The sequence below is a fragment of the Bos grunniens genome, chromosome X (assembly GCF_055505025.1).
Source record: "Bos grunniens cultivar Pamir isolate PY7600 chromosome X, Bosgru_T2T1.0, whole genome shotgun sequence".
Taxonomy (NCBI): domain Eukaryota; kingdom Metazoa; phylum Chordata; class Mammalia; order Artiodactyla; family Bovidae; genus Bos; species Bos grunniens.
Window position 1 is genome coordinate 21,477,501 of NC_141194.1, and position 25,000 is coordinate 21,502,500.

The 25,000-nt window shown below is 39.2% G+C and overlaps 1 protein-coding gene, 1 long non-coding RNA gene and 1 pseudogene across 8 annotated transcripts in view; 1 reads left to right on the forward strand and 2 right to left on the reverse strand.

The window, feature by feature from the left end:
- Window positions 1-25,000, forward strand: part of POLA1 (DNA polymerase alpha 1, catalytic subunit) — a 295,794-nt gene that overhangs the window by 200,013 nt on the left and 70,781 nt on the right. Inside the window, exons 36-37 of one of the 4 annotated variants that reach the window (XM_086389393.1) lie at window positions 15,108-15,263; window positions 17,120-17,789. The exons of 2 other annotated variants lie outside the window; for them this stretch is intronic. In XM_086389393.1, the coding sequence (XP_086245519.1) occupies window positions 15,108-15,218 (111 nt within the window). In that variant the 3' untranslated portion in view covers window positions 15,219-15,263; window positions 17,120-17,789. Of the gene's footprint in view, window positions 1-15,107; window positions 15,264-17,119; window positions 17,790-25,000 lie in introns of those variants that run through there. One more of the 4 variants, XM_086389395.1, reaches the window with a different exon arrangement.
- The window catches only part of LOC147339922 (uncharacterized), a 126,803-nt gene that overhangs the window by 24,923 nt on the left and 76,880 nt on the right, over window positions 1-25,000 (reverse strand). For all 4 annotated transcript variants that reach the window (XR_015159737.1, XR_015159738.1, XR_015159735.1 and 1 more), the window contains exons 2-3: window positions 6,193-6,282; window positions 5,995-6,111 (exon numbers count right to left, since the gene is read on the reverse strand). This is a non-coding gene — a long non-coding RNA (uncharacterized LOC147339922). The remainder of the gene's footprint in view (window positions 1-5,994; window positions 6,112-6,192; window positions 6,283-25,000) is intronic.
- LOC147339923 (large ribosomal subunit protein uL13 pseudogene) lies at window positions 1,722-2,646 on the reverse strand (annotated as a pseudogene).

A 25,000-nucleotide genomic window follows, 5' to 3' on the forward strand; every position in this document is an offset into this window, starting at 1 on the left:
TAGGTGGAGGAAAAGCATGCCATGCATATGGGACAGCAAGTGTGAAGGGCCTGAGATAAGAGCTTGCTGGACACGTCTAAGGAATTGTAAGGAGCTGGTGTGGCAGGAGATGAGTGAACAGTGGGGAGAGTGGTAACAGGGAAGGCAGTAGGGGGATACCAACTGTGAGGGGCCATACAGACCATTGTGAGGACTTTGACTTCAATTCTGGGAAACTATTGAGGAGTTCTGAGCAGAGGAATGCAGAGGAATGCCATGATTTGACTTTAAGCAAACTATTTTGACACTGTGGTCCAGGCAAAAGACCTGGTGGCTTGACTAACAAGATAGTAGGAGAGCTTATGAGAAGTGGTTAGATTCTAGATGCAATTTTTAAGCCAGAACTGATAGAATTTGTTATTCAGATCGTTGTTTACCTTATGTTATATACAGTGAATGGCAGAGGGATTCCTTCCTGTAGTCATTGATTCTGAATTGGATTCTAATACATTTAGATTACTCACCGAAACATAAGTAATTTTAAGGTAAATATTAATAATTGCATAGACTCCTTACCCAAATCACTGGTTCTTCCTAAACACAGACTTAATGGCCAACTCTTGTGCCATACAAAAGACACAAACCATGTTCTGCAGAACCACCCTACCCCACCCAACACAAGAGGCTTCAGGTTTTTGAGGGGAAAATGACTTGTGTTCCACTTTAAGTTCACAGTCTAGCTGATGAAGTAAAATTCCTGGACACAGAGACACACCACAGACTCCTACTCCTACTGAGAGATCCCTGAAAGTCATGAGAATCACAGCTGGAACAAACCATTGTCTCAGATGGGTGTGTGTTCATGCATATACAGGTGTGTTGAAGGGATGGCAGGAAGTAATTAACAACTGCTATACTAATTTTAGTCTAAACATGTACATAAGTGGTTAGAAAAGGCAAAGCTGAGATGATTGCACAGAAAAGGTGAAATGTAAGCTAGGACTGGAAGGATTGGTAGGCTACGAATAGCTGGAGATGCAGAAGCAAAAGACATTGTTGAGTTTCTTCTGTGCCTTCTCGTACCCTTTCGCTAGACAGTATTATTTAGTGATGCTCTATTAGGAAAACCAGCCTTAGGAAGCTGTGTCATTTCTACTCTGAAGCAGTAAGTTGAAGTTCAGCCTTTAGAGTAAACTAATCTTTGGTTTGATTAGCTACCCCAGTTTAGTGGTGTTAGACTCTGCTCTTCTTTTTGGATCATTATAGAACAAAGAAAATCTTCTTGGGCAAATCTTTTTTTTTTTTTTAATAATTTATTGGTTTGGGATCACAAAATGTAGAGAAGACACGAAGCAATGCCTGTGACCCCTTGGCTGAAATGTCTCTTCCAGAGACCCTTTTTGGGCATTCTTTCACATCCTAACAGCTGCAGAGTATAGTATCTGACCACGTGGGAAACTTGAACAGACACCCTTTAAGTCATGGGGGTCACTTCCAATTAAGTCTTCCAGCTTACTTCTGCCAATATTGCAACTGCATTGGTTGTTCAACTGTTCGTGTCTTTAAAATCTCACGAACCAATAGGCTGCAGACCAATGATGGCCTGCACAGCCCTTAGAACTGCCTACACTGACTAATGCCCCTCAGCTATACCCGATCTGCTTGTGGCACCTGCATGGCAGCCCCTGGGGGGCCCCCACATCCTAGGGTGGCGATGGAGGAAGGGCAGGCCAGGCCAAGCATGAAGAATAAACAGTCAATTTTATTGGGCTCAGGCTAGGAATCCATGAAGCTTCAGGACCTCTGTGAATTTGTTAGTTTTCTTCTCAATGTTCTTTTCAGCCTGCTTCCATAGCCTCGTGAGCTGCTGTTTTTTCTGATAGTGGATCTTGGCTTTCCCCTTTCTCTTCTCCTCCAGTGTGGCCGTTAACCACCTGGTACTTCCAGCCAACCTCATGAGCCAGGCGCCCTAGGTAGGCAAACTTCCAAGTAAGCTTCAGACACAACTTTGAGGGCAGTAGGAACCACCATCTGCTTTCTTGTCATAGGGTCGTGGGATCCCATCAAATACCTTGAGGCGCTCCAGAGCATCCTGGCCCTGCTTGGTCTTGTGGGGAAGCATGCCTTGCACAGTCTGCCAGAAGATGCGGCTGGGGTTTGGAAGTGCCACAGGAGGGGTTGGTGTTCATCCCCCTGGGGAGAAAACCCAGGTACTTCAACTTACTTCTGTGGCAATTGCCAGAAATATTGATGCCCTCACAGCACACGACCACAGCCTTCTAGCCCAGAAGCACCTGCTTGGCCACAATGGCCTCCGGGCAGCCCAGGAGATGGCCTCGGCCATTGAGCGCCAGGACCTGCCCTTCCACCATCTTTGGTAGCCACCTGGAAAGGAGGGCAAATTTTGAAATTAAGAACATAGTGGCAGTGTGGTCCATATCCTGTCCTTTGTTTTTATTCTTACACTTGTCCTTCGACCAGTCTTCCCTCCCAGCCTCTCTGTTTGCACTCAGCTCTCCTATAACTCCATACATGTATTTCTAAAATTACCAAGTTATGTAAAATCACAACCAGATGCTTTATGGAAAAGACACATGGGTTAGAAACCCACCAAAATTTCATCAATGACTCAAACAAGAATATCAGTTCAGTTCAGTCGCTCATTCGTGTCCGACTCTTTGCAACCCCATGAATCTCAGCACACCCGGCCTCCCTGTATATCACCAACTCCCGGAGTTCACTCAAAGTCACGTCCATCAAATCAGTGATGCCATCCAGCCATCTCATCCTCTGTCGTCCCCTTCTCCTCCTGCCCCCAATCCCTCCCAGCATCAGGGTCTTTTCCAGTGAGTCAACTCTGCCCACGAGGTGGCCAAAGTATTGGAGTTTCAGCTTTAGCATCATTCCTTCCAAAGAACACCCAGGACTGATCTCCTTTAGAATGGACTGGTTGGATCTCCTTGCAGTCCAAGGGACTCTCAAGAGTCTTCTCCAACACCACAGTTCAAAAGCATCAATTCTTCGGTGCTCAGCTTTCTTCACAGTCCAACTCTCATATCTGTACGTGACCACCAGAAAAACCATAGCCTTGACTAGATGGACCTTTGTTGGAAAGGTAATGTCTCTGCTTTTGAATATGCTGTCTAGGTTGGTCATAACTTTCCTTCTAGGGAGTAAACATCTTTTAATTTCATGGCTGCATTCACCATCTGCAGTGATTTTGGAGTCCAAGAAAATAAAATCTGTCACTGCTTCTACTTTTTCCCCTTCTATTTGCCATGAGGTGATGGGACCAGATGCCATGATCTTCGTTTTCTGAATGTTGAGCTTGAAGCCAACTTTTTCACTTTCCACTTTCACTTTCATCAAGAGGCTTTTTAGTTCCTCTTCACTTTCTGCCATAAGGGTGGTGTCATCTGCATATCTGAGGTTATTGATATTTCTCCCGGCAATCTTGATTCCAGCTTGTGCTTCTTCCAGTCCAGCGTTTCTCATGACGTACTCTGCATATAAGTTTAATAAGCAGGGTGACAATATACAGTCTTGATGTACTCCTTTTCCCATTTGGAACCCGTCTGTTGTTCCAAGTCCAGTTCTAACTATTGCTTCTTGACCTGCACACAGGTTTCTCAAGAGGCAGGTCAGGTGGTCTGGTATTCCCATCTCTTTCAGAATTTTCCACAGTTTATTGTGATCCACAGTTTATTGTGTCAAAGGCTTTGGCATAGTCAATAAAGCAGAAATAGATGTTTTCTGGAACTCTCTTGCTTTTTCCATGATCCAGCAGACGTTGGCAATTTGATCTCTGGTTCCTCTGCCTTTTCTAAAACCAGCTTGAACATCTGGAGGTTCACGGTTCACATGTTGCTGAAGCCTGGCTTGGAGAATTTTGAGCATTACTTTACTAGCATGTGAGATGAGTGCAATTGTGCGGTAGTTTGAGCATTCTTTGGCATTGCCTTTCTTTGGGATTGGAATGAAAACTGACCTTTTCAACTCCTGTCGACACCTGAGTTTTCCAAATTTGCTGGCATATTGAGTGCAGCACTTTCACAGCATCATCTTTCAGGATTTGAAATAGCTCCACTGGAATGCCATCACCTCCACTAGCTTTGTTCATAGTGATACTTTCTAAACCCCACTTGGCTTCACATTCCAGGATGTCTGGCTCTAGGTGAGTGATCACGCCATCATGATTATCTTAGTCATGAAGATCTTTTTTGTATAGTTCTTCTGTGTATTCTTGCCACCTCTTCTTAATATCTTCTGCTTCTGTTAGGTCCATACCATTTCTGTCCTTTATCGAGCCTATCTTTGCATGAAATGTTCCCTTGGTATCTCTAATTTTCTTGAAGAGATCTCTAGTCTTTCCCATTCTGTTGTTTTCCTCTATTTCTTTGCATCGATCGCTGAGGAAGGCATTCCTATCTCTCCTTGCTATTCTTTGGAACTCTGCATTCAGATGCTTATATCTTTCCTTTTCTCCTTTGCTTTTCGAGTCTCTTCTTTTCACAGCTATATGTAAGGCCTCCCCAGACAGCCCCATTTTGCTTTTTTGCATTTCTTTTCCATGGGGATAGTCTTGATCCCTGTCTCCTGTACAATGTCACGAACCTCAGTCCATAGTTCATCAGGCACGCTATCTATCAGATCTAGGCCCTTAAATCTATCTCTCACTTCCACTGTATAATCATAAGGGGTTTGATTTAGGTCATACCTGAATGGTCTAGTGGTTTTCCCTACTTTCTTCAATTTAAAGTCTGAATTTGGCAATAAGGAATTCATGATCTGAGCCACAGTCAGCTCCTGGTCTTGTTTTTGCTGACTGTGTAGAGCTTCTCCATCTTTGGCTGCAAAGAATATAATCTATCTGATTTCAGTGTTGACCATCTGGTGATGTCCATGTGTAGAGTATTCTCTTGAGTTCTTGGAAGAGGGTGTTTGCTATGACCAGTGTGTTCTTTTGGCAAAACTCTATTAGCCTTTGCCCTGCTTCATTCCATATTCCAAGGCCAAATTTGCCTGTTACTCCAGGTGTTTCTTGACTTCCTACTTTTGCATTCCTGTCCCCTCTAATGAAAAGGACATCTTTTTTGGGTGTTACTTCTAAAAGGTCTTGTAGGTCTTCATAGAACCATTCAACTTCAGCTTCTTCAGCATTACTGGTTGGGGCATAGACTTGGATTACCATGATATTGAATGGTTTTCCTTGGAAAAGAACAGAGATCATTCTGTCATTTTTGAGACTGCATCCAAGTACTGCATTTCGGACTGTTTTGTTGACCATGATGGCTACTCCATTTCTTCTGAGGGATTCCTGCCCACAGTAGTAGATATAATGGTCATCTGAATTAAATTCACCCATTCCAGTCCATTTCAGTTCGCTGATTCCTAGAATGTTGATGTTCACTCTTGCCATCTCCTGTTTGACCACTCTGAATTTGCCTTGATTCTTGGACCTGACATTCCAGGTTCCTATGCAGTATTGCTGTTCCCAGCATCAGACCTTGCTTCTATCACCAGTCACATCCACAACCGGGTATTGTTTTTACTTTGGCTCTATCCCTTCATTCTTTTTGGAGTTATTTCTCCACTGATCTCCAGTAGCATATTGGGCACCTACTGACCTGGGGAGTTCCTCTTTCAGTACCCTATCATTTTGCCTTTTCACACTGTTCATGGGGTTCTCAAGGCAAGAATACTGAAGTGGTTTGCCATTCCCTTCTCCAGTGGACCACGTTCTGTCAGATCGGTCTCTCCACCATGACCTGCCCGTCTTGGGTGGCCCCACAGGCATGGCCTAGTTTCATTGAGTTAGACAAGGCTGTGGTCCTAGTGTGATTAGATTGACTAGTTTTCTGTGATTATGGTTTCAGTGTGTCTGCCCTCTGATGCCTCTCGCAACACCTACTATCTTACTTGGGTTTCTCTTACCTTGGACGTGGGGTATCTCTTCGTGGCTGCTCCAGCATAGCGCAGCCACTGCTCCTGCAAAGCGCAGCCACTGCTCCTTACCTTGCACGAGGGGTATCTCCTCATGGCCGCCCCTCCTGACCTTGAACGTGGAGTAGCTCCTCTTGGCCCTGCTGTGCCTGCACAACGACCGCTCCTTGGATGTGGGGATATAGGAACCTAATGAAAACAGTGGTGTGATGTTACATATCTTGAATAGCTAAGAAATATGTAAGTACTACAATAAATACAGCATTTTACCTTGCAAAAGACTTGAAGTTTGCTTGTGAAAGTGAACATCAGAAAGGTTGCAGCTCATAAGTCATGGTGAAGTGGTAGAAGGAAGGTTATCTGAAATTGGAAGGAAAATTATACAAACACCAGTTGTGGGTTAGTGTAGCTTATTACACACTCAGTGAACAGGGGTAGCTGGTCAGTGTTTGAGGGGTGTATGTATATGTGTGTTACATATATTCCTCTGTGGCTTGATTCATCTGGATGCAGTTTTCTGCATTTACCTAATGTTTCTTACAGACAGAATCCTGTAGAAGCAGACATAAAATTCATGTTATGTTCACAGTATTTCCTGATGTATCAATGGCATTGGAATTAATTCTCATTTTCAAAGTAAGCATTGTAGTGGAACCAACTGTACCTTGATGATTAACTAGCACCTTAAGTTCCCCCTACTTTATTATTATTTTCTCATTTTCATATTGTGAAAAATTATTCTTATTTTTATAAAGACCAATTGGAGCATCTGTCAACCAAACGGTTACTGAATATTGTCTCTTCTCCATGCTGCTTGTCTGGTGTGTAGCAAGTAAAAAAGGTTTTGAAGCCATGGTTTCTGCCCTTAAACAGCTTCAATATAAGGAACCAACCAGAGAGATTAGAAATAAAATGAAAGTTCTTAAAAAGTAACAGTATATTATAGAATTAATACATCAGTGCTAAAGAGATATGGTAAACTAAGGCTCCTTAGAAGATAAAAATTTTCTATCTAGATCTTAAAGTTACAAACATATATTAGAGAAGTAAGGTTATCCCCTTACTAGAAAAGATATGGGAATCCCGAAGGTGTTTTTTATTTTTTCTCTCTCTCTCTGTTTTTCATTCTCATGCTGCAGCCCCCAAGTAATCTTATGTTGGCAACAAAAGCTGCAGTGGTAGTCACCAAGAGCCAAAACACTCAACTCACATGTGCCTTCTTAAGAAAGGAAGGAAAGAAGTACAGACCCAGCTTTCTGGCTATCGGCTGGGAACTAAAAAGTACCAGGGAGATCACAGACAAAGACAGCTTCAGGGAAGGTGACCTCATAAAGTTTTTGTTAAACTTTGGGTCTCATACCCTAATCTGGAAGGAAAGGATCTGAGCCTAATCAGCATATCAAAAACTTTGAGAACTGAAGTAAAAGACCACAGCCCAGATTGACTTCTGGGTGGAGTACACATGGGACAAATATAACAAGTACTGCCACAGTTTTGAAAGGTGAACTGAGATCAGGCCCACAGTCCAGAGAAAGTGGGCTGGAATCCATAACCCAAACCTAATGAAGTCAGTTGCCTGCTAAAACAAATTCATCAACTGTTGTCCATAGAATTTAAGTAACACCCATAGATTCACGCTACTCAGAATGTCCAAAATTCAGTTCAGAACTACCTGGTAGAAGAAGAAAAAGCACAACTTGCATGGGGTGGGGCGGGGCAGGGGTCAGAAATCCAAAGTCAAGATTGAAATGATGCTGTTAGAGTTATATGACAGAAGAAATTGATGTAAAAAAGAGCCAAATAAATATATTAGAACCAAAAAATATAACCAAAGTTTAAAAATTCATTGAGTAGGCTCAATAGCAGAATGGAGATGACACAGGAAACAGCCAGTGAACTTGAAAATAGATCAGTACAAATTATCCAGTCTAAAGGAGAGGTAGAAAATGACAAAGGGGTTAGGCAGAACAGAGCCTCAGGGACCTGTGAGACAATAATACAGTCTAACATTCATATCATTGGAATCCAAAAAAGGAGGAGAAGCACCAGGCTGAAAAAAAATATTTGAAGAAATAATGTGAACCTTTCCCAAGTTTGACAAAAGACAAACTGACAGATTCAGAAAGCTCCATGAATCCCAATCAGGGTAAACCCTAAGAAATTCACTCTGGAACACATCATAATCTAACTCTGTGTGTGTGTGTGTGTTGGAGGGGGCAAAAGTTTTAAAAACAATCAGAAAAATGATGTTTTGTAAGAGAAAATGTACTTCCCAGGTGCCTCAGTGGTAGAGTGTTTGACTGCCTGCCAATGCAGGAGACATGGATTCTATCCCTGGGTTGGGAATATCCTCTGGAGGAGGAAATATTAACCCACTCTAGTATTCTTGTCTGGAGAAGGCAATGGCACCCCACTCCAGTATTCTTGCCTGGCAAATCCCATGGACGGAGGAGCCTGGTAGGCTGCACTCTATGGGGTTGCGAAGAGTCGGACACGACTGAGCGATTTCACTTTCACTTTTCACTTGCATGCATTAGAGAAGGAAATGGCAACCCACTCCAGTGTTCTTGCCTGGAGAATCCCAGGGACGGGGGAGCCTGGTGGGCTGCCGTCTATGGGGTCGCACAGAGTCGGGCACGACTGAAGTAACTTAGCAGTAGCAGTATTCTTGTCTGAAAAATCCCATGGACGGAGGAGCCTGGTGAGCTACAGTCTACAGGGTCACAAAGCATGCATAAGGGAAAATGATTCAAATGATGACATATTTCTTATCAGAAACAATGTGGAGGCCAGAGGAAGTAGTACAGTGTTTTTAAAGTGCTAAAAATTATAAACTCACTGTTTTAATCTGCTGCTGCTGCTAAGTCGCTTCAGTCGTGTCCAACTCTGTGCGACCCCATGGACTGCAGCCTACTAGGTGTCTCCGTCCATGGGATTCTCCAGGCAAGAACACTGGAGTGGGTTGCCATTTCCTTCTCTAATGCATGAAAATGGAAAGTGAAAGTGAAGTTGTTCAGTCGTGTCCGACTCTTAGCGACCCCATGGACTGCAGCCCACCAGGCTCCTCCATCCATGGGATTTTCCAGGCAACAGTACTGGAGTGTTTAATCTAGCCCCCCCAAAATCTTTTGGAGTGAAGGTAAAAGGAAGACATTTTCTGATGAGGGAAAGGTAAGAGAATTCATTGTCAGCAGACCTACTCTGAAAGAATTGTTGTACTAAGTTACTCAGACAGAAGGAACATGATACTGGAAAGATACCTAGAACGTCAAGAATGAAGGAAAAGGGCTTCCCTGGTGGCTCAGCAATAAAGAATCCAGCTGCCAATGCAGGAGACACAGGTTCAGTCCCTGATCTGGGAAGATCTCACATGCCATGGTGCAACTAAACCTGTGTGCCATAACCATCTAGCTTGTGCTCTTGAGCCTCTGAGCCACAGGTACTGAGCCCATGTGCTGCAGCTACTGAAGCCCACATGCCATAGAGCCTGTGCTCTGCAACAAGAGAAGCAACTGCAGTAAGAAGCCCAAGCACTGCAACTGAATAGTAGCCCCCATAGTAACAAAGACCCAGCACAGCCAAAAATAAATAATTAATTAAAAAGAAAAAAGAAGGAAGGAAAAGGAAATGGTAAATATAATAACTATTTTTCTTGAGTTACTTGAAATATTTTTGATAGGTGAAAGCAAAAATTATAGCATTTTCTACCAGTTTTCAGTGTGTGTAGGTCTAATTTATGAGACAACTACAACATCAAAGGAAGGAGGGAAAAGGGACCTATGTGGGTTTTTACGTGGTAAATTTTTACCATGTATTACATTTACATGGTAAATTTTTAATTCTAAAGTATATATATTGTCATCCTTAATGATGAACTTTACAAAAAGATGTTGTCAAAACCACAATTAATTAAATAATAAAAAGATGTTTGAATAACCCCAAAGACGGCAGGAAATAGAAAAGAGAAAGTAGAACAAATAATAAAATAGTACACCCAAATCCAAACATATCAATAACTGCATTAAATGCAAATGTTCTAAATGTGTTTATACCAATTAAAAGAAATTATCAGAATGTATTTTTTAATGATGCAAGTATTATAAAATGTCTTCAAGAAACTAACTTCAAATATAATGGTATAGGTAGGTTAAGGGAGAAAATGGCAAAAGATATACCATGCAAACACCAATGAAAAGAAAGAGTGGCTGTGTTAAAAGCAGAAAATTAGACTTCAGAGCAAAGAAAATTACTCATAATAAAGAGGGATTTTACATAATGATAAAAGAGCTAATTCACTAAGACGAGAAAACAACCCAAAATCGTATGTACCTAACAACAGTGCCTCAAAATGGTGGCACCTGAAGCAAAAGCTGGCAGAACTGAAAGGAGAAACAGACAATCCATAATTATACGTGGCAACTTTTAACACTCCTCTTTCAGTAATTGATAGAAATACTGGACAAAAAATCAGCAAGGATATAGAAGAACTGTCAACCAATGGGATTTAATTGATATGTACAGAACACTCCACCTGTCGATAGCATGATCAAGATTCTTTTCAAGTGTACATGGAACATTCAACAAGATAGACTATATGATAGACTATATTCTGCATTATAAAAACAACCTTAATGAATTTAAAATAATTGAAATCATACAGAGTATATTCTGTAGCCATAATGGAATTAAACTAGAAGTCATTAAGAGAAAAGTAACCAGAAACTCTTTAAGTTCTTGGAAATTAAGCAACACACTTCTAAATAACCCAACGGTCAAAAAAAGGTCCCAAGGAAAATTAGAAAATATTTTGAACCAAGTGAAAATGCAAATGCAACATATCAAACAATGATTGAGACAGTGTATATACTATGGTGTCTATTGTAATGCAGAGTAGACCAATTACCAATATTTATGCATCATAGACACACAAAATCTGTAAAATACTCAAGTAGTAAGTGTCAAGGGATTGTTTATTGACCCATTGGTAATATAAGTGTGTTCATTTGGCAGTTAACTATTAAATAATCATGCTGTCAGAATCGGGTGAGGTTCAAAGGGGAAAAGTAAAAAACTGTATAGTAGGATGATGCACTTAGAGGGAAATTGATAGCATTAAATGTTTGTATTAGAGGAAAAGAAAGGTATCAAATCAATAATGTGAGTTTCCACTTTCATAAATTTTTTTGAAAAGCAGAGCAAAATAAGCCCAAAATAAACAGAAGAAAAGAGATAGTGAAGATATATTAGTTAAACTGAAAGAATAGAGAAAATCAGTGAAACAAAAACATGAATATTTGAAAATATCTATAAAATTGATAAGCACCTAGCAAGGCTGACAGAGATTTTAAAAAAGTAAAGATACAAATTGGCACTATCCAGAATACTAGGCCTCCACAGATTTTAAAAGGATCAGGGAATACTAAACATATTTGACAGTTTAAGAGTAGTGGACCAATTCCTCAAAAATCGGAAACTATAAGAATTCATCCAAGATGAAATGGATTACCTCAATAGTCCTATATTTGTTAAAGGAAGTAAATTCATAATTGAAAAAAAATTAAGTTGGAGGAATCAATAATCAATTGTAAGACTTAAAGCTACAGATATGAACAGTGTAAAATTGGCAAATGGATAGAAACCTAGACCCACAGAATAGATAGACTCAAACAAGTTTGGCCAATCGATTTTTAACAGCGATTCAAAAGAATTTAATGAAGAATGAATAGCCCTTTCAACATGTAATGTTGGAAAAAGTTGGACATTCACATTCAGAAAAAATAAACTTTGAGCTAAAATCTTATACAAATATTAGCAAAGTATATCATGGCTCTAAGTGCAAAACTATAAACTTTAAGAAGTAGTACATAAGAGAAAATCTTCATGACCTCAGATTAGGTGAAGAATTCTTAAACATGAGATAAAAATGATCAATTTAAAAAAGGAAAAATCACTTGAACTTCATCAAAATAAAAACTTACTCGAAAAGACACTATTAAGGGATAGAAATGACAAGTCATAAACTTGGAAGAAATGTTTACAAATCACATATCCAACAAGGGACCTGTGTCTAGTATATATATAAAGAACTCTCAAAACTCAGTTAAAAGAAAACCACTCCAATTTAAAAATAAACAAAAGACTTAAATGGATTCTTTACCACAGAGAACATAAGGATGACAAATAAGAATGTGAAAAGTTGTTTCATTATTAGCATCAGGGAAATACAAATTGAAACCTTGACAAGATAGCACTCCATACTCACTGGAATGGTTAAAATACAAAATACTGACAGTACCAAGTGCTTGTGAAGACGTGGAACAACAGGAAGCTTCATGCTTACTTTGCTGGTGGAAATGTAAAATGGTGCTGCCAGTCTGAAAAACAGTTTGTTTCTCATAAAGATCAATATATACTTTCTGTATGACCTAGGAATCCTCTTGGGTATTTACCCTAGAGAAATGAAAAATTATAACCATGTAAAAATCTGTGCAGAAATGTTTCTAAGGAACTGAATTCATAATAGCCCCAAACTGGAAACAACTCCCAACACACTTCAGTGGATGAATGAATAAAGTGTCGTGCTTTCATACCATGGAGTATTACTTAGCAATAAAAAGGATAAGATTACTGATAACATAGAGCAACTTGGATGGGTCTCAAAGCTATTATGCTGTGTGAAAAAAAGCTAGACTCAAAAGACCATATAGTGTTTAATTCCATTTAAGTGGCATTGTTGAAATTTCAGAACTGTAATGATGGAGAACCAGTAGTTGTCGTGGATTAGAGAATGGTCTGAATACAAATGGGCAACAAAAGGCAGTTTTGGAACTGTTGTGTATCCTAGTTGTCATGGATGTTACATGTGTTAAAAAATAATAGAACTATACCATATATACTCTCCCAAATTAATCTCACTGTGAAATTTTTTAAAGTAAAAATGAAAGAAAAATTTCTGTGGCCTGGTGATCACATATAACTCTACTTCGAGGATGTTGTTGTTTAGTTGATAAGTCTTTTCCGACTCTGCAACCCCATGAACCGTAGCCCACAAGTCTTCTCTGTCCATGGGATTTTTCAGGCAAGAATACTGGAGTGAGTTGCCATTTCCTTTTCTAGGGAATCTTCCCTAGCCAGGATCAAATCAGCGTCTCCTGTTGGCAGGCAGATTCTATACCACTGAGCCACTAGGGAAGCCCAGGGATTGAACCTGTGTTTCCTGCATTGGCAGGCGAATTTATTTACCACTTCAAGAATAAATCTTTTCAAATACAGGGATATATGTGGAGACATAGAACTAAGGGAGCTCCTTTTACACAAGTTAAATGAATTAAATATCTGGCATTGAGGTTACATGACAATAAGTCCCAACTCCTGCCACCTTGTAAACACAGTTCACATAAATATAATAGATATGTTATTGAGAGCCCCTGCAATGCTTTTTGTCAAGGAATCTACACAAGGAGAAAATATCAAGCTATGACAAAAATCTCTTTTGAGGAACAAGACATTAATATTCTCATTTTGCTAAAGTAAAAACAAAGGAAGGTCTTTCCTAAGCCCAGCTTTTGGGATGGGATAGATTTGGGAGTGGCAGGCCATATGCAAGTTCTAACTATTTAAATTATAAAGTAAAGCCTTGAAAACATGACAAAGTTTTGAATAGGAAATTCTGGATTTTAGAACAGCATGTTTTTTGTTTTTAAAAACAATGGTAGGGGACTTCCCTGGTGGTCCAGTGGTTAAGAATACACCTTGCAATGCAAGCAATGCAGTTCTATCCCTGATCAGGGAACTAAGATACCACATGCCTCAGAGCAAGTAGACCCTCGTGCTATAACTGCTGAGCCCCGCAAGCTCTGGAGCCCATGTACCACAACTAAGACCTGATGCAGACAACTAAATATTTTTTAACGTAATCATTAAAAACGATGATCGACCTCAGGAAGCTCTATTTTCTTTCGAGCAGTATAGGCATGTATTTGCTTATAGTTACCATTCTTCTGTCTTGTTTATTGAGGGATACATAGCTTCATGGAGAGCTGGTTTGTTTTCTCTTCATCTCCCCATTGCCAGTGTTCTGGAACCCCTTTCATGAACATGCCCTTCCTGTCAGGTAAAGGTAATCATTTAAAAACAAACAGACCACAAAAAGAAGAGCATCGATTCGAAATTTTTGTAGTAATTGAAAATGTAAATTAGTTTCAATCATGTTCCTTTTGTTCTCCTGGGGTGAAATTACTGGTTAAGGTTATCTTACTTTCACAACTCTTAAACAGTGTTTCTGAGTGAGGTGGAATAGATTATGGTGTAGTCATATTGGTGGGCAGGACCTTCTACAGGCCTGTGCATGACTGAATGCTCCAGCTGCCTCCAGACTTCTGCCCACTTAATGCCAACTTTAAAGGGGGACAATATTCCAATAAACATGCTTTATTTTATTTTATTTTATTTTATTTTATTTTATAATGGTTGTGATTTACACTGTTCCATATCCCTGGTGGCTCAGATGGTAAAGAATCTGTCTGCAGTGCATGAGACCCAGGTTCAGTCCTTGTGTCGAGAACATCCCTTGGAGAAGGGAACGGCAACCGACTCCAGTATTGTCTGGAGAATCCAATGGAAGAGGAGCCTGGTACGCTACAGTCCATGGGGTCGCAAAGAGTCGTCACGACTGAGGCGACTTAGCATACACGCGTATTAGGCTTAGCAAATCCATATCTGTATCTTCAGCTGATGATATATGAATTGGCCCTTTTCATTTCTTCACAAAACTAATGGGCCTATTTGGAGAACCTAGGACTCTAGCTCCTACATTCTGCATATACATCCTGGGATTTTATTAGCATTAAAAAGAGTTTGAAATTGTATTCTATGGGTGAGGGCCCTGACCTTGTTCAAAGATACCGCTGGAGTATTTCTACTTTTATCTGTTTTATTTATGAGATTGCTCTGTTAAAGTTCATGTATAACAATAGTTCAATTGCTGAGAAAATGTTGGTAAACCACTCACCTGGGCAGATGAAATTCACAAATAATGAGAACTTAAATTTTTAACCAGTCATCTCCACTTCCCATCCAAGTCTTTAGTATTGCTTAAAAAAAATTTGCCTGATTTAATGCTTTATTTACTTGATATTGGAACAGTGTTTATTGAATACCTACTATATGCCAGTACTATATTTCAGGAAGATGTATTACTTTTTCTCACTTTACTGGTTGAAAAACTGCTGAGAGGTGAACTGGCCCAAAGCCAGAAAGGGGAAGAACAAGGAAGTGAACCAACTGCATCTGAATAATTGAGCACCACAGTGTGTATATCGGCGGTGACTCAAGTAACATAGGTGAGTGTTGACAAATGATTTGAGAGAAACAGACCTGCTGGAGTTCAAATCAAGATACTTCTGTTACAGTCTTCAAGGATTACAGAACAAGTGGAGTCAGCAGGAATGCAGAAGAAAGAAGATACTTTTTCATATCAGTGCCGCCTGCTCAGGACGCAGAAGATGCAGGTGTAACATAGGTTTAGGAAGGTTCATTATTAATCCTTGAAGTTTCTGTGCAAACCCCAGATAGAGTATGATAAAGCATGTGAGTTAAGACAGAAAAACAGTAGAATACTGTCTCAGTCTGTTGCATCTGGGATGAAGCCAATCCCAGGAACCTGAGGACAGTTTTTAAAGGAGGAGAGAGGACATGAGTGGGATATATTATCAAAGGACACCCCATGATTTGAGACCTAGGTGTATAGAGCCTGGATAGGATTTTTGTTTCTGTTTTTCTCATTTTACCAGATATAATTTCCTAGATTACAAATCTTTTTCTTTAAGTTACAAGAAATTACTAGTTTCCTTCCTTTTAGGAGAAAGTAGTCAAGAGAGAACACATCGATGACTATGCATTTTGTTCCTAGGAAAGTCCATTAGCCAGTTTGTGCTTTGCTTGTTTTAACACCTCTGTATGGAATGGTTTGGTTTCCTGTTGTAAGTAGAAGGTGGCCTAGATAAGCTTTCAGTAGAAAAGACCAGGTCTTGAATACAAGCAAGCCTAGTTTCTAATTAAACAAATGTCTAAGACTGTAATTTCTAATGCAGTGTAGAAAGAAAGGGCAAAGAGCAGCCAAACTAGTTTTTATTGGCTCTGTTTTTGTGGTTCTAATATAATTCTGGCAAGTTGGAAGAATTTAGAAGAGGAATTAGTGAATTACATGTGCATGTATATTAATACTCCCTTTGTTACTTGTTTTTCATTGTCAAAATTAATTTACTGACATTTGAAAAGTATAACTATAGTGACTTGTTACTGAATAGGTTCTTGTACAAAACATCAAAAACAAAATCATAAGACATCTACCATGTGTTTTTTGGATGTGTAATGAGTTTCAGTACCTAAATTAGCTACCTGAAATTTCCTATAGAAATTCCAAACCATATCAGTAAAAGAATTACTTCTTATCTTGTATTTTGATAATGGGTGGTTAGCATGGGGAGTCTATGGCCTTAAAGCCTAATGGCCATGTTAGATGTAAGATATATGGATTTATTTCATTGACTAAGACAACTAGAACAGCATCATGACCAAACATAGTCTGACCAGTTGAACTGAATAGTAACAAGAAGTGAATCTTAACTAATGAACTAGGAGAACAAGGAGGGCATAAATGTTGAGTCTGTTTATACCCAATGTATTTCTCTCTTCTATGGTGGCATCAATTATAAGACATACCACTGATATAGTAACAGCATTTCAGAGGAAAAGAAAATTTTTAGCAAAGACAACAATTCATAAGACAAATCTTTGTTTCAGAAACATTCAAAGTGATGAGAGGTGTCTTAGAATCAAGCAAGAGTGTTATTGAGTATAACACTTAAATGATAACTAAGGCAAACTGAGTGCTTACCATGTGTCAGACTATACACTTGTGCTATGCTAAGTCACTTCATTCGTGTCCAACTCTGCAACCCTATGGACCATAGCCTGCCAGGCTTCTTTGTCCATGGGATTCTCCAGGCAAGAATATGGGAATGGGTTGCCATGCCTTCCTCCAGGGAATCTTCCAAACCCAGGGATCAAACCCATGTCTTTTATATCCCCTGCATTGGCAGGCAGGTCCTTTACCAGTAGTGCCACCACTTGTGCCAGATACTTAATATTCATTATTCAATTTAATCCTCACAATAGTCGCATGGGTCTTTTACAGATGAAGAAACTGAGGCTTGGAGAGGTTGCTCATCCTAGGACTTTACCTCCAATAAATGTCACAGCCAGGATTTGAAGGAGAGAGCCTGTCAGACTCCAGAATCCACACTGTTAACCACTGTTGGGTGCATTTACTGTTTATCATTAAAAGCTGTGGTACATATACACAATGGAGTATTACTCAGCCATTAAAAAGAATACATTTGAATCAGTTCTAATGAGATGGATGAATCTGGAACCTATTATACAGAGTGAAGTAAGCCAGAAAGAAAAACACCAATACAGTATACTAACGCATATATATGGAATTTAGAAAAATGGTAACATAACCCTGTGTACAAGACAGCAAAAGAGACACTGATGTATAGATCAGTCTTATGGACTCTGTGGGAGAGGGAGAGGGTGGGGAGATTTGGGAGAATAGCATTGAAACATGTATAATATCATGTATGAAACAAGTCGCCAGTCCAGGTTCGATACACGATACTGGATGCTTGGGGCTGGTGCACTGGGACGACCCAGAGGGAGGGTATGGGGAGGGAGGAGGGAGGAGGGTTCAGGATGGGGAACACAGGTATACCTGTGGCGGATTCATTTCGATATTTGGCAAAACTAATACAATATTGTAAAGTTTAAAAATAAAATAAAATTTAAAAATAAAAAAAAAGAAAAATTGAAAGTAGTCAACGAAGTTCTTTCCAAAATCTGCCTCTTTGACTTCCGTTAAAGTAGTAACTGACCTCCAACAATAACAAAACAAAAAGCACTCCACCCTTTCTTGAATATTCCTCAGCATCATTTTTTAAGTTTACTGATATGTGAGCCTGTGATATTCTGTGACTATCATTTTAAAACTGCATTCATAGCTACAGTTTCTGTCTTCTAATAGCTTATAAGGTATATAACCTCATTATAGGCTTATATACAGAGACAGTAGAAGAAAAGACTATCAAGATACATTAAGGGCTTTTTGTAGCTAAATTCAACCGCCAAAAAAGATGTAAAGCAAACATATGCTACTGTTTGAGGCACTGTTGTCATCCTTGTTTTACAGATAAGGAGGTGGAGAGTATAGTTTTCGATGCCTTGCCCAAGATCACATATCTGCTAAATGTTAGAGGCAGAATTTGAACCCATACTGGTTCCAGAGTCTGTGCTGTTAACAACCACACCATACTTGCCTTATCTCGTATTTTCACATTTAACAGCTTACAGTGCCTTGGCTTTACTTAGAACTTTTCTTCTAAAGAACTTATGTTTTTGGCGTCTTCATCCTCCCTATGCCAGGATCTTGGGAGTCCTGAGGTATTTATGATAAGATGTCTATCCTCAAGGAGATTACAGTACTTTAAACGGAACTACTGGGATTTCCCTGGCAGTCTAGTGGTTAAGAGTTCACTTTCCCATGCAGGAGGCAGGGGTTTGATCTCTGGTGGGGCACTCAGATCCCACATGCCTCACGGCCAAAACACCAAAGCATCAAACAGAAGCAGTGTTGTAACAAATTCAATAAAGACTTTTAAAATGATGCACATCAAAAAAATTTAAAAATAAACAGAACTGCTATAAGTTGTAAAGAGATTAAAAGCAAGGAAATACTTTATCCTATTTCAGCCTATAGGAGAGATAGAAATCAAGTCTTCATTTTTTTACAGTGATTGGTACTGAAATCTTACCACCCTTCCTTTTTTAAAAATTTGCTTACATAATCAGTGACTTTTACTTAGAATCATAAGAGTATATTGTTTGGCCTTGGCTTTTGAATGAAGTTCACAAAATTAAAAAGGAGAAAAAAATGACAAGTTCTTACAGGTGCCTACTTGGTTTACTTCAGGAAGCTTCCCAAAGGCAAGTGTTCATAGCTAAGAAAAAGTTAAAAGACTCACTACCAGTTAGTTAGCGTTCACTGTATGTCAGGTAGTGTACTAAATGTTTCACACATATTATGTCATGTAATCCTGGTAACAGTGCTTTAATGGGGTGCATCCGCCCCATCTTCATTTCTCCGAGCCTCAGTTTTTCAATTTGTAAAACAGAAAAGGAAAGCTTCTTTATGTTCTAAAAGGAATTTCTAAACCCATAAAAATTTTTTCTGAAGTGCGTGCACAGAGATCTGTGTGGAACATAAACTTTTAAGAACTTAGATTTTTATATCTTTCTGCTCAAAGGTACATTTTCTGAAAGGTGCATCTTAGAATGAAGGAGAGCAAAAATTAGAAAATTAAATTGACACAGTTAGACTTTAGGTTCCCAGTTCAACCATGATACATGTTGGAAAACTTTTGACTTGGCTTGGTCAGTTTCTCCTTGCAGTCTGCACCTCCAGCCCCCAAGCCAGTGCCCTTTGCTTTTGGCCCTGTGCTCCTGCCACTTTTACTCATAGTGGGCTGTGCCCTAAACATGGCATCACTGTAGCCTAACAGTGTGAGTGAGGTACCAGGTGCTTATAATACACTGCTTCTCTGGTGCACTGAGTATTTCAGGTTGAAAACTAGCCACAAAAGAACTGATTAACACATAGAATGACATTGTTGAAAGTGTATGAATGAAAAGTGGCATATGACAAAGATCAAGGGGCTTGGACATTGAAAACCTGGGAACAAGTCTTGGCTCTGCCCCTTACTAGCTGCATGACCTAGGGCAAGTCCCATAACCTATTTGAGTCTCAGCTTCCTTATCTGTAAAATGAGGATAATCAGAATGGCTAGTTTATTTATTGAAGATCAAATGGGAGAAAGCATAATGCTTGGGAGATGGAGCTGAAAACTGAAAAGTGTCAAACGCATATTAATACATCATGCTAAACTTCTTCAACCCTCTCCTTTAGCACAGTGATTTAACACATTGATAACATCTGGGAAATCTCTGTTCACTTTAAATAGCATGCACATATAGACTTTAAAATTGTACCTCAGATAATCCTATACCAGCATTTCAGGCAAAGATTTAAGATGCCATTTGGCAATAAAAAATATTGATTCTAGTCACAAACTGTCACTCTAATTTTGACTCCACTGGTTTTTCTAAGAGGTTTGCAAACTGGCCATTAGTGCTCCGTTCACTGACCAGATCTGGGATCATGAACAGGTGACTTCACCTTTGATGAGCTCTGTCAAATAAGGACAACAATTTTAACTTCCCACCTACCTGACAACTTTTGTGAGGACTGAATACTTTGAAAAGCCTAACATTATTATATAAATGCAAGGGACGCAAATTTTAAAATGAGTATAATCATCTGAGACCTCTGTAATGTAAGAATTTAAACACTCAAATAATTCTGTTAGGAAATGCAAGGTAAACATGCCATTAAAAAGTTACAGAGAGCAGCTACTGTGAGAAGCAGGTAGATAAATGGAAATATCCACATTTGACTGCAGTGTAGTGTTGGAAAAGTCACACCCACACCAGGCTATAAGCTCCTGTGATCTTATCCTATTTCTCTTTCTCTGATGTAGCCTTAGCAGCTGGAATAGTGTCTGGCCTATTTTAGATGCTCAATTTGTTGAATGAATGCACAGCAGTCTTTCTTATGTGCTTGGTGGGTAGTGGTGTGAAGGGAGGCTGACTTTGGCTTGGCTTGGATCAGCTATGACAGCCTTCTCCTGTCTTGTCCATCTGAGGCAGAACTTGTTCTGAGATGTCACCAAAGCCAGAGTACACCTTAACAGCCTGGTCAGATTACAGTTAAGTTTTTGTCCTAAATGCTGCATCACTTTATTTACAGTAGCCATGTGCATTTATTTTATTTTAGTAGCTGTTGATATTGCTCATCATAGACCCTTTGGTGCCAGTTAATAAGAATATTAGAAAGCTGACCAAACATTCTAGATTTCAGTTTTGCCAAATTTTTGTGGATGGGTTGGGAAGTGGTAGAGAATATTTATTTTAGCCAGATTAGATATATTTGGGTGAATGTGCCAGGGAAAGAAAGTCAAAGTAGTTTTCAGTTCAGTTTAAATCTAGAAAGAAACCCTAGAAAACTCATTAATCTAGGAAACCCTTTTATCCAAATAAGATTTCATGCAGAATTCCCAACTATAAAAAAGATGAGATTTTTATAGCTTATAACTTATTTTTCAGTGAGAACACCAGCTAATATGTTGGGATCTTACACGTCTTAAAATTTGGGAGGTAGTACATGTGAATACACCTGTCTTGAATTTTTTACAGTGAATATATAATCAGTGAAATCAGAATCAAACATTTGGAGAACCCTCCAAGGCACATGAATTGAACATACTTGAAAAACACTGATCTTGCCCTACTCATTCTTACTATAGATATGGAGGTTGAAACTATAATATTCAGAACCTCATTCTGTCTCCTCATTTTGCTTCTTGGTGTGGTGATGTTAGTAACGTGAATGAATCTGAACAAAGTTAACTACCTCAATACTTCCAGATATCAAGGGTTTCTCTTACTTACATAAATGTTTCTACGCCATTTTATAGCTCTGGTGAAATCCAAAGTGACTTACCAACCTTATTTTTATATTATTATTTCTTCTAGTTAGAAATTTATATTTACATTTCTCATTGTGATGTTAATACATGATTATATGTAGCATGGGGGCTAATTGAAATCTTTTGGGTTTTTTGTGGGGCTTTTTTGGCATGAGGTTAACCTTGAAATACAGCATTTAAAAAAGGAAAACTTCTGAAGAGAGGGCAATAAATTCAAGGTAGAATCCTAAAATTGTCCTCAGTCCCAGTGAAGACAACATGACCAATATTTGGGTATTTCAACATCTGTAGCATTAAAGCCAGCCCTATCTCCTAAGATGGAAATTGCCATGTGCAGAATGACTTGATAGAAAATGGTGTACATTCTATATAATCTTCTAACAGCAGAATGCGACCAGTGGCACTTCCCTAAAAAAAAATAAATTACCCGAAATTTGCAGCACATTCATATTCAATTTCATCACAGCAGATGCTCATTAGTATGTTGTTATTAATTGGTATTCACTTTAGGTTTTGTTTAAAACGAAGATAATAATTAGGTTTTAATTACTGCATCATTCGTTGGGGGGGGGTGTCTGTGGGGAGAGGCAAAGAGTGAAATGCCTCTTGAAGCATTGAAATAGTTCCTGATGCTTATTCAGCACCGTGTGCTGCCAAAGACTTTGAAAAATAACTTCATCTTCACCAAAAAATAGGACTAGGATTATAAAATGAAGAAATTGCTGTCTGTGTGGCTTTTTTAAAATAAGCCCATCGTTATCAAGAACTCACTGTAAATTGTCTACTTGATGGACATACTGAATCAGATGATAATGTGCACTACTATTCTTTCTAATCAAATTACTAAAAAGACTTCTTGGAAAAGTAACCCTCACAAGCAGCTGATTAATGAAGTGGTGGCAATGTTTTGTATTAGAACTAATTGAAGTAATCCAAATAAGTTATTTCTGTAGCCTATGGAAATAATTTCCTTTGCAAAGAAGTACATTGGAGTTGGCAAACCAGTATTTTTTCACCCTCTCTTGTTCTATATTTACAGAAAAAGCATAAATAATGCAAATAAAATGGGCAGAAAACCAATTTGGGTGACAGAAAAAACAGCATATCTCAATCTTTTCAAGATTAATCTTGATACTAATCAAGACTAATAATTTATATAAGACATAGAGGTGTGTAGAAATTGAAGGATACTGAAATTTTAAAGGCATATCTTAACTAAAACAGTAGAAATAACAGTTTAATGCGTCCATTAAAAGGGGGTGTTCATAGTTCGAGTTTAAACATATTCCTTATAAACTTTCTAGAGCACCTATTGAGGGCATGGCATTGGGTTTTGCAACTGTGTAGAAATTCAAACCCTCCAGAAGCTGCGCTCTAGTTGGGAAAGTACGGAATATGTCATTTATTAGTGACATACAGGGTGTGCCATTCATAGTGCTCGTGCTTTCCATATGCTCGTGTGTTATATTTTTTTAATTTTTATTGGATTATAGTTGATTTGCAATGTTACTTTCAGGTGCACAGAAAGTGAATCAGTTATACATATATCCACTTCATTTTTTCTAAGATTCTTTTCCCACATAGGTCATTACAGAGTATTGAGTAGAGTTCCCTGTGCTCTACAGCAGGTTCTTATTATGTGTCTATTTTATATATAGTTATGTATGTGTGTGTGTGTGAGAGAGAGAGAGAGGGAGAGAGAGAGATAGATGGAATATTACTCACCCTTAAAAAAGAATGAAATCATGCCATTTACAGCAACATGGATGGACCTAGAGGTTTTCATATTGAATGAAGTAAGTCAGACACAGAAAGATGAATATCATATATCACTTATATGTGGAATCTTTTTTTTTAAGGGTACAAATGAACGTTATTAACAAAACAAGTAATAGAAGTAGAGTCATGATATAGAAAATAAATGTATAGTTAACCAGGGTTTGGGGGGTGGGAATAAATTGGGAGATTGCTACATATATACTAACTCATTATCTTTACAGCATTCCTGAGAGGTTTATTTTTCTCATTTTTACAGATGAAGAAATTGAGGTATGAATAGGTTAATTAAGCATTGTGTCCAAGGTCACCCAATCCTTTAAGTGGCAGAACTTAATTTGAGACCAAATACAGTCTGACCCCAGAGCCAGTCTGCCATGGGGTAGATATACACAGGAAACATTAGAAATCATTTCCAAGACTAGTGTCATTAGCCCATATGTTGAGGCTCAGTGAGAGGTGGGAGACAGGTTCCATGAATCCCTTCCTTCTACAAACCTTCCTTGAGGGCCAACCACAAGCCTGGCTCTGGCCTGGGTCCCCACAGTGGAGAGGGGTTACACACGGTCCATGCCCTTAGGAGCTCACATCCTTGGAGGCATGAGGGTGATCGCACTGGTGAGGACTGCTGGAGTGTGTTCTCTATGCTGGAGGGTATGGTGAACCATGGGGCTCCAGAGGAGAGGTGACTGGGTTTGTGGGCAAACTGAAGCATGGAGGCACAAAGGCTTCTCAGAAACTGCAGCGACTTTGAGGTCTGCAAAGGTAGGTAAAAACCTAGTGGATCGAGTGGATCTTTAGGCAAAGCTGGAAGGATGGGACTGAAAGGGAAGGCAGAATTGCTTGGGCCAGGGAACAGAGGAGGAAGGGAACACATGGCCTGCCCTCCTGGAACAGAAGGTAGGAAGAAGTGGGGCAGGTCTGTGGTCAGGCTGGCATTTGAGGGGCACAATTACTTTTGCCCCAAGCTAATACTGCAAAGGTGTGTACAAGTATGTAGGTAGCAGCACCATTCAGTAGCCAAAAAGCTGGAAACCACTTAAATGCCTTTCATCTGTAGAATGGCTAAATAGATTATGGTATATTCATTCAGTGAAATACTTTATGTCAATGAGAATAAACAAATTTCTACTACCTGCAACAACATGGATGCATTATCTCACAAATATAATATTGACCACAAGAAACCAAAGAGAGAAGAATGCAAACTATAAGATTATATTCACATAAAGGTGTGTGTGTTTATGTGTGTGTGTAAGGCAAATCTATTATTATCTTTAGGAAGAAGATGGGGAATAATGGGAGGAGAACAAGGGCGGGCTTCTGGGAGGCTGGTAAAGTTCTATTTCTTCTGGGTGCTGATCACAGAGATATGTTAACTTTGTGCATCAAGCCATACACTCGTTATTTGTGCACTTGTGTAGATTACAGTTTAACAAAAAACCAAAATGTGAGTTAGGTTTAACCCTGCCCTGCATTTATGTAAATGAAAATGCATCCTGTACTAAGATTGCAGTAACTTGCTTTAAAAAGCAAGCATCTTCCTCACAGTGGTTCTCAGGAAAACTTCCTAGGCTATTTTGACTGGTATAAATTCCTTGATCTTGAGCCAGCTTGGAAGGATCAGGGTCCATGGCTCT